Source organism: Cotesia glomerata, linkage group LG10, assembly GCF_020080835.1.
Source record: "Cotesia glomerata isolate CgM1 linkage group LG10, MPM_Cglom_v2.3, whole genome shotgun sequence".
NCBI lineage: Eukaryota > Metazoa > Arthropoda > Insecta > Hymenoptera > Braconidae > Cotesia > Cotesia glomerata.
The window spans coordinates 105,956-122,636 of NC_058167.1; the positions used below are offsets into that span (position 1 = coordinate 105,956).

Sequence of the window (16,681 nt, forward strand, 5' to 3'; positions counted from 1 at the left end):
ATTTTAGAAATATTAATTAGGAAAATAATATTCTGGAAATTAGTTATAAATTGGAATTCAAGCGTTATTATTATTATTATTATTATTATTGGAATTGGAATAGAGTGTGTTTGTGTGTAAGTAAAGGGGCTATCCTGCTTCGGGGTAGTTCTCTTAGAGTAGCGTGAAGTTTGGGGGACAGCGTGCGCTGTGTGGACAACGTGTGCAGTCACGTCCGGGTCCAGCTCAGTGGCGTGAGAGTCCGTGAGATCGCGCGAACTAAGTTAGAGTAGCGTTAGAGGTCCAGGGGACGACGCGAAGTAGATAGAGTACCGTGAGAGTCCAGTAGGCATCGGGTACTGCAACCACGTGAGGGTCTAGCTGGACAGCGTGAAATATACCGTATGAGAGTGAGTGTGAGTGTGATTGTTATCCATGAAATTTTATATGTTGTTATCTTAGCCATTATTTCAACTGTAAAAGGGAGTGGAAAATAAAGAATTTTGTTAAACGAATTTCTGTGTCTAAATTTTAGTTTCCTTTCAGCAATCTCTCACGACCCTGACCTAATACTCCATGTTCTGGTCCAGTTTCTGGATACTGAGTCCAAAAATCCAGTGGCGCCCTTAAGAGTAAAAAGGGGCGACCAAGGGAAACATATCATTCCGTTTCATTAACAACTCCGAAATTTTATAACGGATCAATTTTTGTGTCGGAAATCATTTATAGAGCTCAAAAAACCACATCGATCACCGCCTACCGCGTGAAAATCGGTTGATTTATTAAAAAGTTACAGCAGTTTGAAAATTAGAAAAATCGTTTTTTATCGAATTTTGATAAGACTTTTGAGCTCGAAGAGCTCAAAATCATAGCAAAGCTATCTCTTTCGATTATTCGATTTTTAATTAATCGATTATCAGTTATTCGATGATTCGAAAAGTTTCGATCATTCGTTAATTCATTCAAGAGTTATTGCACTTCGAAAGTTAAAAAAATAGTGTTCTTTGAAACTTTTATCAGACTTTTGACTTGAAGAGCTCAAAAACCTTATAAGTTCAATTTTTTGCGCTTAGATATAGAATAAGCGGAAGTCGCAGGGATGGCCTTTAGGGTCAACCGTTTTCCAGATTTTTTTGTGATAAATCAGCGTTATAAGACGTGCACTTTTCTGATTTTCCAAACTTGTCTTTCCCTCCTCGTAGAGTAATAAATTGATAATTCCTTGAAACTTTTTAAAAATTTAATTCTTTCCTCGGGTTATGATTTTCTTACAGTAAATGAAATAAAGAAGAAAAAAATTTAATGCATGAGTAATTTTTTTTTTAGCTTTATGAAAATGTTAGCGCATCAGAACCAATTTAATATATAAAAATAATTTTTAAGAGAGTAATAAATTAATTTGTATCAGTTTAATACTTGAATAATCAAAGTTTTATACATTTAGAAGTTTACGTCTGAAAAACTTTAGAACGGCTGTCTTTATGATAAAAGTGTAAGAGACCTTTTTTGTAGAACGTTGAATTTTCTACAATAATATGCTATAGACTTTTTTATATGAGGTGCGTACGCTGAGCTAGAAAAATAAACAAAAAAAAAGAATTTTTTTTTCTATGTTATTTAAATGGGAAATTAAAAGTTAGGAACAGACACCTCTAAATATTAATATTAAGAGCTCCGCTTTGAACAGGATTTTGTTCTCACCTTCATGCAAGTTTTCAGCCTGTTTTTTCGTTGAAAAAAAAAGTCGCCTAGAATTGAAACACCCTAATATACATACATATATAATTTTTTTAACCAATGGTATTTTTGGAACTTACTCAACTAATTAAAACATATGAAAGCAAAATCAGGTGAAAATTTCAGCTTAAGGACTAATGCAATAGTTAGATTTTTAAAGAAATCTACCTAAAATTATTATTCTCAAGATATTTTTGAAAAAATAAATACTAATGTTAATAAATGATAGGTATTTTGTTTAAGGTTAAAAGTTAATAAATAATCAAAAACATAGCGGCTAAATTCATTTCTTTTAAAATAATTCAATTTTATATCCAAATTGTTAGTCTGGATTAGATAAATTCCATTGTTAAATAATATTATATCACAGATAACCAAAAAAAATTAACAGAAACTAAATTGGATTTTTATCTACTGATATAATCAATATTTCAACTCGTTTATAGAAATTTTACGTGGTAGATTTAATTGTTTTTTCGTACATTTTAAGAACTTATACAAATATATAAGAAAAACATGAGAATAGTTTCTTTCCTGATTGATTATACTTTATTTTTTAAGAAATCTTCCTTCCATCTCGGCTGTGGCCGAATGGGCTTTTTTTCCAAACAAGCTCAAAAGTTTCTTTTTGGTGTAAAAAAATTTCTGTGAAGAAATGAGCCCTTAATATTAATATTAGGATTGTCCTCATCGCATTTTTTTAATTCCCATAAGAATAACATGGGAAAAATTTTTTTGGCTTCTTCTGATTTCTGTACCGTTTAAATAACTGATTGACGCATAATTCGCTGTTTTTATCTTTGTAGAAAATTAAACGCTCTACAAGAAAGGTCTGATAACATTTTTTGATTTGTCCACGCATTTAAAAGTTATTCAAGATCAAAGTTCAATTTTTCAAAAATTTGATCGAATTTTATGAATTACACCGAAACTGTTGGTTTCATTGTCAAAATAAGGATCAAATTTTTTTTCAAACATAAATTAGACTTCTAAGACATGTGGTCATCGGAAAAAATAGACTGGAAACAAAAATAATAATAACAACAACAACAATAATAATAATAATAATAATAATAATAATAATATTTATTCAATTGCCATAAGATAGCAAATAAATAAATAAATTAATTAATATCTTTAAAAAAATTTTTGTAATTTCAGATACAAATGGAGAATTTGTTCTTTTAAATTTTCAGTTGATAAACACTATTGTTTTCTTGCTCCGTCGATAAAAAAATTATTTCCTAATAGATGGAGCTCAGAGGTTCAGAGCTATGTTATTATTATGATAAACATACTGAACCAAAAATTTTTGTCCTTAGCATTTTTATTTTAACAAAGTCAGAGTTATTTGCAGTTGTTATTATCTATTACATGATATTAATTTAAAAAATTATTTGAGCTTAATTTCAAGTTGACCATGGATTACTTGAATAGTATTGTGAGTGCTCCAATTGAAAATTTTAGTGGACCCTGAATAGACAAAAAGTATTGAGACAAAGAAGAAAGTATTGAAAAGTATTGGATTGACTAGAAAACCAATACTTTCCAATACTTTTTCTTTGTCTCAATACTTTTTTTTTATCAGGGGACGTAAACTTCCTAGTTTGTTAGAGGTTATGTCGGTATTTCTCTACCAGAAAAAAGTTTTAAAATTTCAACATAAACACAGTATCAATTTGACAATAACGAAAGTTCAAGAAAAGTGGTCCTAAGCTGGTATTCCAACATGTGGCGAGCAATTTGCGCGGAAAAAACTTTCAAATTCATTAGATGAAGTCAAAAAGATACAGAAGGATGGTAAGCGCAAAAAATCAGTAGCACAAAAGAAGAAAGAATCAAATTTTTCTCAAATTAAAAAATTTTTTTGATATAGCCAAACTGAACGTCGATAAATACATTGATGAAGAGAAAAAGTTGTTCTTGGCCAGGCAAAGATCAAAAAATCGATTCGGATTTATTGATAATAACACTGTAACACAACAAGAAGATCAAAATCAAGATATAATGGTTGTAGATTCAGCTGGTAAGTTTATATTACAATTTTGAAACGGAATATTATGTTTCCCTTGGTCGCCCCTTTTACTCTTAAGGGCGCCACTGGATTTTTGGACTCAGTATCCAGAAACTGGACCAGAACATGGAGTATTAGTCAGGGTCGTGAGAAATTGCTGAAAGGAACTAAGAATTAAACACAGAAATTCGTTTAACAAAATTATTTATTTATCTAATCCCTTTTACAATTGAAATAATGGCCAAAATAACAATATATAAAATTTCATAGATAAGAATCCACACTCACACTCACTCTCATTCGGTATATTTCGCGCTGTCCAGCTAGACCCTCACGTGGCTGTAGTACCCGATGCCTACTGGACTCTCACGTTACTCTATCTACTTCGCGTCGTCCCCTGGACTTCTAACGCTACTCTAACTTAGTTCACGCGGTCTCACGGACTCTCACGCCACTGAGCTGGACCCGGACGTGACTACACACGTTGTCCACACAGTGCACGCTGTCCCCCAAACTTCACGTTACTCTAAGAGAACTACCCCGAAGCCAGAGGAGTATACCATGAAACCGAGATAGTCTCTTTACTCACACACAACCACACTATATTCCATTAACAATGTTACACAAATTATTTCCGACTAATACACAATTTCCAACATTGTTTCCTAACTAACAATTTCTTATTTACTAATTATCAACTTTCTTATTTACTAATTAAGTCAACAGTGTCAACCAAACAAAAATTGATGTGATAACACCTGCATTATGTGCAGCACTAGATCGAGCAAAAGTAATAAATAGGAATGCTACTTATATTTTAACTGCTACTTTTAAGAGTGTAGGAATCGATCTTTCTACTCTTAATTTAAGCTACGGTACAATTTATCGAACGTGCATTAAACATAGAACAAACATTGCGCAAGATTTAAAAGAAGAATTCCGTTCTGATGATCGGTATTTTGTCCACTGGGACGGTAAAATTTTGCCCAATATAGCTGTTTCACAGTCTGTTGACCGTTTAGCAGTTCTACTTTCTGTCTCTGGAGTTGATCAGCTTCTTGGAGTCCCTAAAGCTGATAGTGGAACTGCTCATCAACAAGCTTTAGCTGTTATTTACGTAAAAGCAATGTGTTTTGATACTGCAGCTATCAACACAGGTAAACTTTATTAAATAATTACAAGTACTTATGTCATTATTATATTTGATTTCTATTGCATGACTTCAGCGTGAGCGTAGGTATGCTCTCCTCTCGCCTTAAAATCAAGATCTCATGTTTTTATATATTTTTATCTGTCCTTGTTGTAGGCGTTCATGAAGGTACATGTGTTCAAATTGAAAAAGCATTGGGGAGAAAATTGGTGTGGCTTCCTTGTCGTCATCATGTATTGGAAATTGTTTTACGAGGAGTTTTTGAAGTTTTTTGGAACACTACATCTGGTCCTAACGTGCCGATTTTTGTTCGTTTTAAAAAAGGATGGGATGACATTGATCAAATCAAATATAAAAGTGGAATAGAAGATGAAACTGTGGCAAGTGCTTTAAATGAAGATAAGATGAAAATTATTAATTTCATTAATGATTGCTTACAGGTAAAAATTGTTCATTATATTTCCTTGATACAATCAAAACTAATACTTTTAACTTGTTTATTAATTTGGATGTTTATTAATTTTTAGATGTCTCAGCCTCGAGATGATTACCGGGAGCTTTTGGTAATATCTTTAGTTTTTCTTAGTAGTTGTTCAACCGAAATGTACACTTTCAAGCGTCCTGGTGTAATGCATCATGCGTGATGGATGTCAAAAGCCATCTATAGTTCGAAAATGTTTATTTTTCGGGATCAATTTCATCTTTCTTTTCATGAAATAAAAAGTTTACGTCAAGTGTATATCTTCGTAATTTTATTTTACATTGAAACTTGGTACTCAGCAACATCTGCTATTCTGGCACCTTACAGAGATCTAGAGTTGATGAAAAATTTGATTTTAAATAAAAATATTGACTCGTCGGTGTCACAAGAAGCTTGCAGAAAGATGAAGGAACATTTGTGGTATTTAAATGACGAGTTAGCCACAATCTCATTATTTGATGACAATGTTCCGATCTATATTCGAGAGAAAATGGTTTATGCCATTGTAACGGGTAAAATTCGTGATAAAAGGGATTTTAACCCCTTTTATTATCTAAACAGTTAAATTAAACCGAGTCTAGTTTTCATGATCCGAAAGTCCTGGAATAGACCGTACTAGACAATATCAATAAAATCCCCGGCTCGAATTTAGAGCTCGCCGATGTCCAGGGTCAACAGGGGATTGTCCGAATAAACCAGAACTAAACGTAATAGAAGAAACAATAGAAATCTTTTATTTAGTAACAATAATTAAACATTGTGGTGAAAAGAACACCCTCCTATCACCTTTACAAAATGGTAGTCACACTCATTCGTCCAAATCCGCGTTTTCCGGTATTTTTCTGTTTTACCGACTAATGGTAAAACAGGAACCTGCTTACCGACTTTTTAGTATGATCGTTTTCTGTTTTACCGACCGACTGGGAGTTTCCAAAATTCGCGTTATCCAGTTCGCGGCGCTAGTGGGTCAGTTTCCTACTCGGGATTCCCCCGGAGAAACGAGAGGATAGTCTCCAGCTCCCTTCTCCCGCGGTGCTGCCCCCCAGGTCCCCGAAGTCGAGGTATCTAGCCGACTTCCTCGACCTCCTAATCGCCGTTCCCAAAGATCGAGAGGATAGCCTCCAGCTCGATCCCTCCTACTCGACTATGATCACCTGCCGCACCCTGACAGAAGGTCGGAGTACGGGGAGTCCGTAGTACCCCTAAGAGATGAGCTCCACTTACCTTGGTACAGTCGTACTCTGGGTAACTTGAGGTCCTTAGCGTTTTCCCTTCTGGATAGCCTCCACAGGGAAAATCGTCTCAGTGATACTCGATCTCTCTTCCGCGATAAATTTGGGACTTTATCATTTTTCCAAAAAGTCACTTGCAACGAAACGGAAGGATCGTTTTAGACACCTATCGCCAGGTTTGGAAGCTCGATAAACGTCAATTAATTCTAAGTTTTTAATTTTCACTTTGAAAATTAAATATCAAATGCATTCAATCAATTCAACAGATTACTTCAATTTTCAACAGAATACGTTTCCATACAAATTTTTGCCCGGGACTTAGAATAATTTTGGGCGTTCTTACAGCTATTCTACGGCGCACTAAAATAATTTACACAGCGTTCTCCAGGTCTATTCTTATGATTTTGGATTCTCCAAAATTCGAGCCTATCCGGGCGGACATTTAGCGCATACCAAAATTAAACATAAATAATCATTACTTAACAATAATTATAATAAACAATCCTCGTTGTGCCCAAAAAAAACGAAACGCCCGAGGCAAAATAATTTTCCCTCATCGGATTTTATCGGCAAAATTCCGAATTCCGTATCAGTTTATACCAATATATGGTCTTTAATTAAACAATTAAAAAAAAATGACAAAAGATATAAATAAACAATAAAATTTCGGCTCTTTAATGCCCTCTCGTGCCGGCTCAGCCGGCAGAATATACCCAATTCGCTGGGTGCGTCACACAAATAACAAAAATAATAAAACATACTTTAAACAAAATTAACTAACGAAACACATTAAATAATACATATAATAATTAACTAAAATCTGGATATAGTGTTGGGTTCCTGGGGTCGCCACGACGGTATCTATGTTGCACCATTAACACTCGAAAGGGATCTATATTGATCGATCAGCAATATCATGTAAACGACGTAAATTTAAAATTGTTATTAGATAAGGATTTAAGCGACTTTGTTTCGAAAAACGCATTGGAGCTATTTAAAAAATTTGATGTACCCTCTGACTTCATAGAAGAAGATATTTCTACATGGCCTAATGATGACAGCTTTAAAACATGTCTGGAATTTTTCAAAACCTTGAAAGTAACGGACGACGATGCTGAACGGGGTGTTGCATTAATAGAATAATATAACTGCTGCCTAATTAAAGATGAAGAACAGTTGCAGTATTTATTGCAGGTTGTTCGGGGCCATCGACAACGTTTTCCGAATTGTTATAAAAAATCACTTCAATCATAAGTATTTAATAAAAATAAATAAGCAATTTTTTAAGCAAAACTTATTAATAAAATGAATGTGAACATAATAATAGAATAAAATATTGCAAAAAAATTCCTTAAAAGCATCATATTTATTTGATTGAATAAAAAAAAATTGTTGGTCAATGTAAAATGATTTGATTGCAGGAATGCGGAGGATCAGGTTTTGGTCTGGATATCTCAATGAAAACGCGGAAATATTATTAAAAATTAACACTTTAAATTTATTTACACTAAATACAAGTTATATTTAATATGTTAATTTGCGGATTGTTTAAATAAAAGCGGATAAATAAAGCACTGCGTAAATAATAAAGCGAAGCCGGTTGACACGTGGTTGAACACACTGCCGGCACTGGAAAAGCGGAGAATTAATTGCACAAATAACACAATTTATCTGTAACAAACTAAAGCGGATTAATAACAATTAATTTAGGTAAATTAAATTATTAAATAAGTAAAATGCGGTTTATTAATAAAAAGCGAAAGTAAAGAAATACTAATGGCGACTTGATGCAGCGAAAGCGTGGAAGCGAAAGATAATAATAATAAAGCGTCTTCTTCTTCGTCATCTTGGGGAAGAAGCCCGATTGCGCATGTCAGCGGAGCGATCAGCCAATCACACCACCGAGACATGGCGTGATCAGTCAAGCTAAGCTTTCATAGGCGGTTAGTTTTTGCGGGAACTAGCGGTAAACAGGTGCGGCTCGTGAAATTGGGAGTCCCCCAGGGGTGACTTGATCGCGGCTGGGCCTGTTCACTGAACATTCTCCCCCGGGTTAGCGGCTGCGTCGACAAGATGGTCTTCTTCATATGTTAGCAGCAAGACACAGAGCTTTGTAATTGGATGTACTAGCTCTGTGTTAACTGTCTTGATAGTTACCATGCGGAATTGTCCATCTTCACCTGGATGGAGAGCGGTGACTCTGACTAATGGCCACTTGGTTGGCGGGAGATCTTCAGTGGTGATCAGTACAACTGAAGCTACTTTGATCTCGTTGCGTTTATGATGCCACTTCGAAATGGCCTGGTAGCGGTGGATGCAGTCCTGATAATTGCGTTTCCAGAAATGTTGGACCATTTGCTGGACTTGTTCCCAATGCGAGAGCCGAGCGGGTTGTACTTCTATCAGCGATGGCTCTGGAACTGCGTTGAGTAACTGTCCGATTAAGAAATAACCTAGTGTCAGTACTGCCAGCTCAGCAGGATCTTCATTCAGCGGTGTGAGCGATCTGGAATTCAAGATGGCTTCAATTTGAGCCAGTAGCGTTGAATACTGCTCTAGCGTCAACAGCGAGTCTCCGATTGTGCGCCGAAGATGAAACTTAATTGATTTCATAGCAGCTTCCCATTTTCCTCCAAAATGTGGAGCTCCAGGCGGATTGAACTTCCAGTTCGTGCCATCTTGATCGATTAACACTGATAATTCTCGAAATGAGCGGGATCCTGCAGCGAATAGTCGTTTCTGCTCTATATCTGCCTTTACAAAGTTGGTTCCACAATCTGAGTATAGCGTATGAAGAATATATGGCGAGGCTTTCGCCTACCTCCGAAAAGGCCATTTCCTGGGCTCAAAAGAGCTATACACGCACGTATATCTATCCTACCCTCACATAGGAAATACACAGCCAAGTTTGCTGGCAAGGAAAAACCCTGCCCTCAAGCATTTACGCTATCATAGGACAGATGTGAATTGAGTTGAATTTAATGTCAATCTGTCCTCGTACTCAGTTAACTGTATCAACCCATTCAACGACTGCGTTAGCCTGATCGGTAATATAATGACAACCCGACCAGTTACCAGCGGCACCCATGCGGGGAGGTACAGCCGTAAGACCTGTTTGAGCCATAACACTTATCCCCCCTTACAAGAGTCTCGTTCGTTCGTCTGTCTAATCTAGTGGCGGGAGTAACTATGACTCTCTTAAGGGAGTGAGGGCGAACTTAAGAGAAAATAGTTAAGCAAGCAATTCCCTTTCCGTGGGTCCCGCCATAAGTAAGGTAACATTGAAAGGCATCCCTCGATGCGTTACCCCAAACCAAGAATTGCCACTGCGCTTTCGGTTGTAGGTGTTACCAGCTCCTACAACTCAAATAAACCGGTCAGGAAAATACGGCAAAGCCTCGGATAGGTGACGCTCCCACGTTCGGTGGTCACCAAACTCTTTCGATCGTTCGACGGAGCGCCAGAGTAGCCAACCGCGATTCTCCGAACGAGCTGCTATCTGACGCTCCCGTCCATCGCCGGCCCGCGAATTTGGCATCGCGATCGCGTTCGTGTAAGCTCGCGGAACCATTACGTATAGAACAGCTAATGCCTCTAGCTGCACGACCCTGTTTGGTTAAACTCACGCGATTGAACCTAGAAGAGGTAAATCCAAGTAGAAGGGGGGTTTCCGAATCTTACTCGCGAAGCATCGACCGGCGAAGATGCCTAGGGACGACTAAAAACACCCTCAGAGGGTCCGCGAACTCGGCAAACTTAGATAGGCTCGCGCCGGGCGTTAGGTCGAATCGAAAGTCTCCGCACGCGACCCAAGGAATGGGGGTTGAAGGTCTTCGAGTTTTGCAGGTGAATTTGCGGAACGACAAAGCTGGGACTCTGGAGGCGAGTCAGTTGTGGGAGGAAAAACGTATTGATGTTCTTCTTCTACAAGAGCCATACGCAGCACATAGTAATAATAGTTTCAAAATATCTGGGTTCGGTTGCGGCATCCAAGTTGCTGCCGAAACCAGGTCTAGGCCATATGCGGCCATTTGCTTAACAAATCCTAAATACCAGTTGCTGGTTTTATCACAACTTAGTACAACCCACTGCGTATGCGCTCAGATCATGGGACCTGACACATCGTTCTTCGTAGTCTCGGCATACTTCCAGTACAAAGACGAAATAGACATGCATTTAAAGCACTTAGAGAAAGTGGTCCGAGCACTGAGAGGGAAACGGGTATTAATATCAATGGACGCGAACGCGAAATCCGAGAGATGGGGATCCGAGACCGACGACGCGCGTGGCAAAAAGTTAGAGCAATTTATTGACGCACACGAGTCAGAGATAATCAACAACGCGAGTGAGGGTCCGACGTTTGAATCAACTAACGGGAGTTCGTATATCGATGTGACACTCGTCACGCCTAAACTCGCGAGTAGCATTCTTAGCTGGTCCATAAAGAGAAGTTGGGTGCAGAATACTGACCACTACCCGATCGAGATCACTCTAGGAGCTAAGTCGGGGGAGAAGGATGGCGCACAGGCAGACCCCAAGAGGTTTAACTTAACGTTGGCCAATTGGGAAAAGTTTGACGAAATCCTTTTCTTGTGTGCGTGCACAAACCTTGATGGCCTTCGAGTGGAATCGGTTTAGGACGTGGAAAGGTATGCTTCTGCACTCGGCAAATCAATCTTAGAAGCTTGCGAAGCCGCGATTCCGCGTAGGAAAACCCATGTAAAATCATACCCATAGTGGACCAGGAAATTAACACGCGCGAAGAAGCTGGTGAACAAAGCCAGACGGGTATATCAAAGGGAAAGGGACGATTTAGTTAAAAATACCCTAAGCGTCAAATACAGAACACTACGGAAAAAATACTCGACAGACATAAAGCGGACGAGGGAAAGCAGCTGGCGGGACTTCGTTACGAAGAAAGGTAATCAAGAAAAGTGGGGTCCTATTTACAGAACCTGCGTAGAAAAAGTTAGAGTCAAAAGTGCAATGCGCACGCTAAATCGTAACGGAGCATCCACGGAAAACTTTAAGGAAACAGCCAGGTGTTTTCTCGAGACGCATATTGTAGACGATGACCAGGACAACGAAACCCCCGATCAGAAGAAGATTAGAGCCAATACAATTTTACTACCTGACACCGCGGACGCCGAACCGTTCACCCCGCGCGAATTGGACAAGGTCTTAAAAACACTGAAAAACAAGAAGGCCCCGGGGCCGGACTTGATAGAAAACGAGGTAGTTAAACGCGCAGGGGTTATCCTTCGCGAACAGTTTTTAGAGCTATATAAAGCTTGTTTGGCGCTAGGAGCATTCCTAAAAGAGTGGAAGAAGGGGGCAATCATAATGTTAGTTAAAAGCATCGACAAAAACGCAAATGACCCTAAATCTTACCGGCCAATTTGCCTCCTTTTGGGTCTAGGTAAGGTGTTCGAGAAGCTCATCAAAGAGCGACTTACCACCACAGTCTTAGCGGAGGGGAACATTTCGAGCCGACAGTTTGACTTCACAGCCAAAAAGTCGACGGAAGATGCAATTGTGGAGATGCGCCGATTGGTAGACTCTTCAGAGAAGAGACTGGTGGTCGGACTTCTCTTCGATATCTCTGGCGCTTTTGACAACGTGTGGTGGCCATTAGTACTCGAGGGCCTCAAGGCCAGAGGCTGCCCTAGCAACATTTACGCTGTAATTCGTAATTACTTTGAGGACAAATCGGTCGCGCTGTCATGGGGTTTTGGTAGCGAGTCGAAAACGCCAACGCGAGGGTGCCCGCAAGGATCAGTGCTAGGACCATTATTTTGGAACATCATGTTCGACGATCTCCTTAAGAGACTCGAACTGACAGAATACGGGAATAAATTTGTTGCGTTTTCTGACGATTTGCTCGTCTTAGTAGAAGGCTCTTCGAGAAAAGAAATAGAGCATAATAGTCAAATAGTAGTAGATAATATACTGGAATGGTGCTGTTCCGTAAAGCTCGAGCTGTCGAAGTCGAAGACTGAAGCCATCTTCCTCAAGAACGAATTTGTACATCGCGGTCCACGTAAGGACAAAAAGAGCCCGTACCCCTATGAAGCAATAGGACGACAGAGAAAGCCCAAATACGATAACAAACCGCCAAAAATAATGATAGGAGACTCCAAAGTCAAATTCAAATCGAGCGTTAGATACTTAGGGGTACACTTCGACGAGGGCCTCAAAGTGAAAAATCACATTAAAACAAGGCGCGCGAAACTAAGTAGGGTATTCGGGCGCATGCGGCGTATTGCGCGGGCAGAATGGGGATGGCGATACCCAGCTATGTCCACCATATACAAGGGTTTCTTTATGCCTGTCGTCACATATGCGGCGGCAGCTTGGAGTGACCGTTGCGATAGGGAGGACTGGAGACATCTTCGAGCACTTCAGCGTCAAGCGCTAATAACAACAACTACTGCCTACAGGACAGTTTCGCTTGAGGGGATTTGCGTAGTCGCGGGGGCAGTGCCCATTCAGCTCGTAATAGACGAACGGTGCGCGCGATACAGCCTCCGTATCGGCAAACAGGCTACCCTTGGAAACGTCACCGTGCAGCCAGATGCGGAGGATCGCCTTGTCACTCTTAGAACTGAAACCATACGTCGGTGGCAAGAACAATGGGATACATCAGAGAACGGCCGCGAAACTAAAGTCTTCTTTCCAGACGTAGCAGAGCGTCTAACAAACAAATGGATCAGCCCTAACTTCTGGCTGACCCAAATCCTAACCGGCCACGGTTGCTTTAGAGAATACCAATACAAGTACGAACATACGGATAGTAGATTCTGCGACGAGTGTAGGGAGAATGGGTTAGGAGAAAGGGTCGACAACATGGAGCACTTAATGCTTGAATGCCATGAGTACGAGCCTCAACGTGAGGTGCTCAAGGACATATGGGGTGGGAACGCGGAGTGGGCGAGCGTTGCGCGTGCGATTGCCACATCCCAAAGTAACTTCAAGCTTTTAAAAGGTTTCAGTAAAGTAGTAATGTGTTGCAAACTCCAAACCCAGCTAGCTAATGAAAACGCGACTAGGGACGAGACTCAACAGACATCCACCTAGGTAGAGTCGGAGCGCCTAGGCACAAGCGATATGCTCCACACAATTGTGAGGACAGTATAAAGCTTTGGATGACTGACGTAGAATAAGCTAGGGAAAATGACCACAAATAACACAAGTGCCTGGGCACCCTACACACGCAAACACTTAGACGTAAAATCAAACGTTACACACAACGCATCACACAAACAACATGGTCTTCAATCGACTCCGCCTCCCCGTGGTCCCCGCTGGATACTGCTCATATCCTGTGGGTACATCTCGATGTGCCTACGGGGAATGAGTTGCCAGAGGAGTCGATGAGAGTTGCACACATTTACAACTATACGCAACTCTTGCAGCTGTTCAATGAATATGTATAAACACAAGAGAACGGCGGTTTTTCCTTGCCCGCGAACTGGGCTGTGTTCTCGTTATGGTGGGAGTAGGACAAATATACGTGCGTGTATAGCTCTTTTGAGCCCAGGAAACGGCCTCTTCGGAGGTAGGCGAAAGCCTCACCATATATTCTTCTAATCTAGTCCTAAAGTAGTAATGTGCTGCAAACTCCAAACCCAACTAGCTAATGAAAACGCGACTAGGGACGAGACTCAACAAACATCCACCTAGGTAGAGTCGGAGCGCCTAGGCACAAGCGATATGCTCCACACAATTGTGAGGACAGTATAATGCTTTGGATGACTGCCGTAGAATGAGCTAGGGAAAATGACTACAAACAACACAAGTGCCCGGGCATCCTACACACGCAATCACTTACACGTAAAATCATACTTTACACACAACACATCACACAAACAACATGGTCTTCAATCGACTCCGCCTCCCCGTGGTCCCCGCTGGATACTGCTCATATCCTGTGAGTACATCTCGATGTGCCTACAGGGAATGAGTTGCCAGAGGAGTCGATGAGAGTTGCACACACTTACAATTATACGCAACTCTTGCAGCTGTTCAATGAATGTGTAGAAACACAAGAGAACGGCGGTTTTTCCTTGTCCTCGAACTGGGCTGCGTTCTCGCTATGGTGGGAGTAGGACAAATATACGTGTGTGTATAGCTCTTTTGAGCCCAGGAAACGTTCTCTTCGGAGGTAGGCGGAAGCCTCGCCATATATTCTTCTAATCTAGTCCCCGAATCTTTGAGCTTACCTGCGTTGCCAAATAATTTTGACAACGTCACGAGGCCTTGCTCAGAAGTATAGCGTATGACAGATACCTCGGCGACTATTAAAGCGGCAATGAAGGCGGCGGCGGTGTAGTCAGTGACTAGCTCTAGATGTACAGCTATCTGAACATGCAGACAAAGACTGCAATCCAGTCTTTGTATGTTTTTGCTCCACGTCCTTGAAAGGTTTTCAGAGTGATAGTTCCAGCGTAGTCGAGTCCTGTATGCAGGAAAGCTCGAGTTGGCGGCACTCGTGCGGCAGGTAGTTGACCCATCAACTGTTGAGCGCGTTCTCCACGGTGTCTAGTGTAGATAGCGCAGCGTTATATGAATGATCTGACTGAAACACGGCCTCGAATGATCCAGGCACTCTTGCGTAAGTCAGCGAGCGTAAGCTGAGTACCTCCGTGAAGCGTTTTGCGGTGCGAATCATCAATCAAGATTTCTGTAAGCGGTGACTGTCGTGGTAAGATCGCTGGATGCTTTTCTTCTGGGTCCAGCAATGCGTTTTTCAAGCGGCCACCGACTCTCAGGACCCCCTGATGGTCGATGAACGGAGTCAGCTTGGTGACGCAGTTATTTATCGGCAGACCATCACCATCTTGAAGCGTGTGAATCTCTCTAGTGAAGTATTGTCCTTGAGTGAACTTAATCAAGGTCAATTTAGCGCGCTCCAGGTCTGATGGAGTAAGCGGGTAGGCCAGCGAAGATTGTGGAACTCTTTTGAAGCGGTCGATGACACGATACCAGATGCTGAGCTTCCGTAGCAATGGAAACAGCTGCGTGTAATGCGATAGTAATTGTTGGAGCAGGCAGTTTTCTGCTTTCCAAGTTACTAATGTCAGAACTTGTCGTTCTTTTCGATGCGTTGCGTTGTCAGCTGGAGGCTCCAGAGTGGGCCAAGAGGATTCTGGTTCATGAATCCAAGTCGGTCCATGCCACCAGAGAGCGTGTTGCTTTAGTTTTAGCGTTGGTATACCTCTTGAAGCGCAGTCAGCGGGGTTTTGCTTTCCTGGAATAAATTTCCAGGAGACATCTCGAAGCGTTTCTTGGATTTTTTCCACTTTATTGCGAATGTCTTCCAGCGGGTTGCTGGACTTTTAATCTATGCGAGAGTCACGGCGGAGTCATTCCAGAGATTGATCCTGACATTTTCAAGCGACTGAACTTCTTTGACATGAAGTATCAGTTGTGTAAGCAACCATGCAGCAGATAATCCCAAGCGTGGAATTGTCATGGTCTTCAGCGGTGCTACTTGCGTTTTTGAACACAAAAGTGAGACCTTTGTATTCTCATCAGCATCTATTGTTGCTCCAGGTGCAATATTATTCCAGCGTGGAATGTGGATGGATTCGATGTTTTGAAGATCCTCGCGGTATCCAGTCCATTTGTGAATGAGTGATGGTGACAATTGTTCGTCCCATGACACTCTATCTAGCCACAGATCTTGCATGAAGATGATTTTTGTCTTAGGTGTTTCTGGCGGTAGCGTGTACTTGAACTGGAGAGCGTCAGTGTGTGAATTTCAGTACATGCCCAGGAACTTTACTGGTGCATCACTGATTTCTTTAAGCGGTGTTTCTAGCTGCTTTTCTGGAGCGACTTCAGCGAGTAGTCTTGGACAATTGTTAGCCCATTTGGCAAGCGGGAAGCAGCCTGTGGCGCACAGTGCTTTTGTTTGCACTGCAACCTTTATAGCGTCTTGTTCGTTGTCTCCTTCACCTTAGATGTCATATACGTAACGTGTTTCGTACATTGGAGCAACAGTTAGCGGGAAGTGGTGTCCTTCATCCTTGACTAGTTGGATGAGCACACGTACAGCGTCAAAAGGTGCACTAGTGGTCCCGTAG

The 16,681-nt window shown here is 40.7% G+C and overlaps 2 protein-coding genes across 2 annotated transcripts; both read right to left on the reverse strand.

Annotated features, from left to right (window-relative positions):
* Window positions 1–8,624: 8,624 nt before the first annotated feature.
* Window positions 8,625–9,717, reverse strand: LOC123272870. The gene is made up of 2 exons (XM_044739882.1): window positions 9,669–9,717; window positions 8,625–9,343 (listed from the first exon to the last, which is right to left on the reverse strand). Exons 1-2 carry the CDS (start codon window positions 9,715–9,717, stop codon window positions 8,625–8,627), a joined length of 768 nt encoding a protein of 255 aa, XP_044595817.1.
* A 5,437-nt stretch (window positions 9,718–15,154) lies between these two features.
* On the reverse strand, window positions 15,155–16,284 carry LOC123272871. Its single transcript, XM_044739883.1, has 2 exons — window positions 16,034–16,284; window positions 15,155–15,923 (listed from the first exon to the last, which is right to left on the reverse strand). Exons 1-2 carry the CDS (start codon window positions 16,282–16,284, stop codon window positions 15,155–15,157), a joined length of 1,020 nt encoding a protein of 339 aa, XP_044595818.1.
* Between the last annotated feature and the right edge of the window lie 397 nt (window positions 16,285–16,681).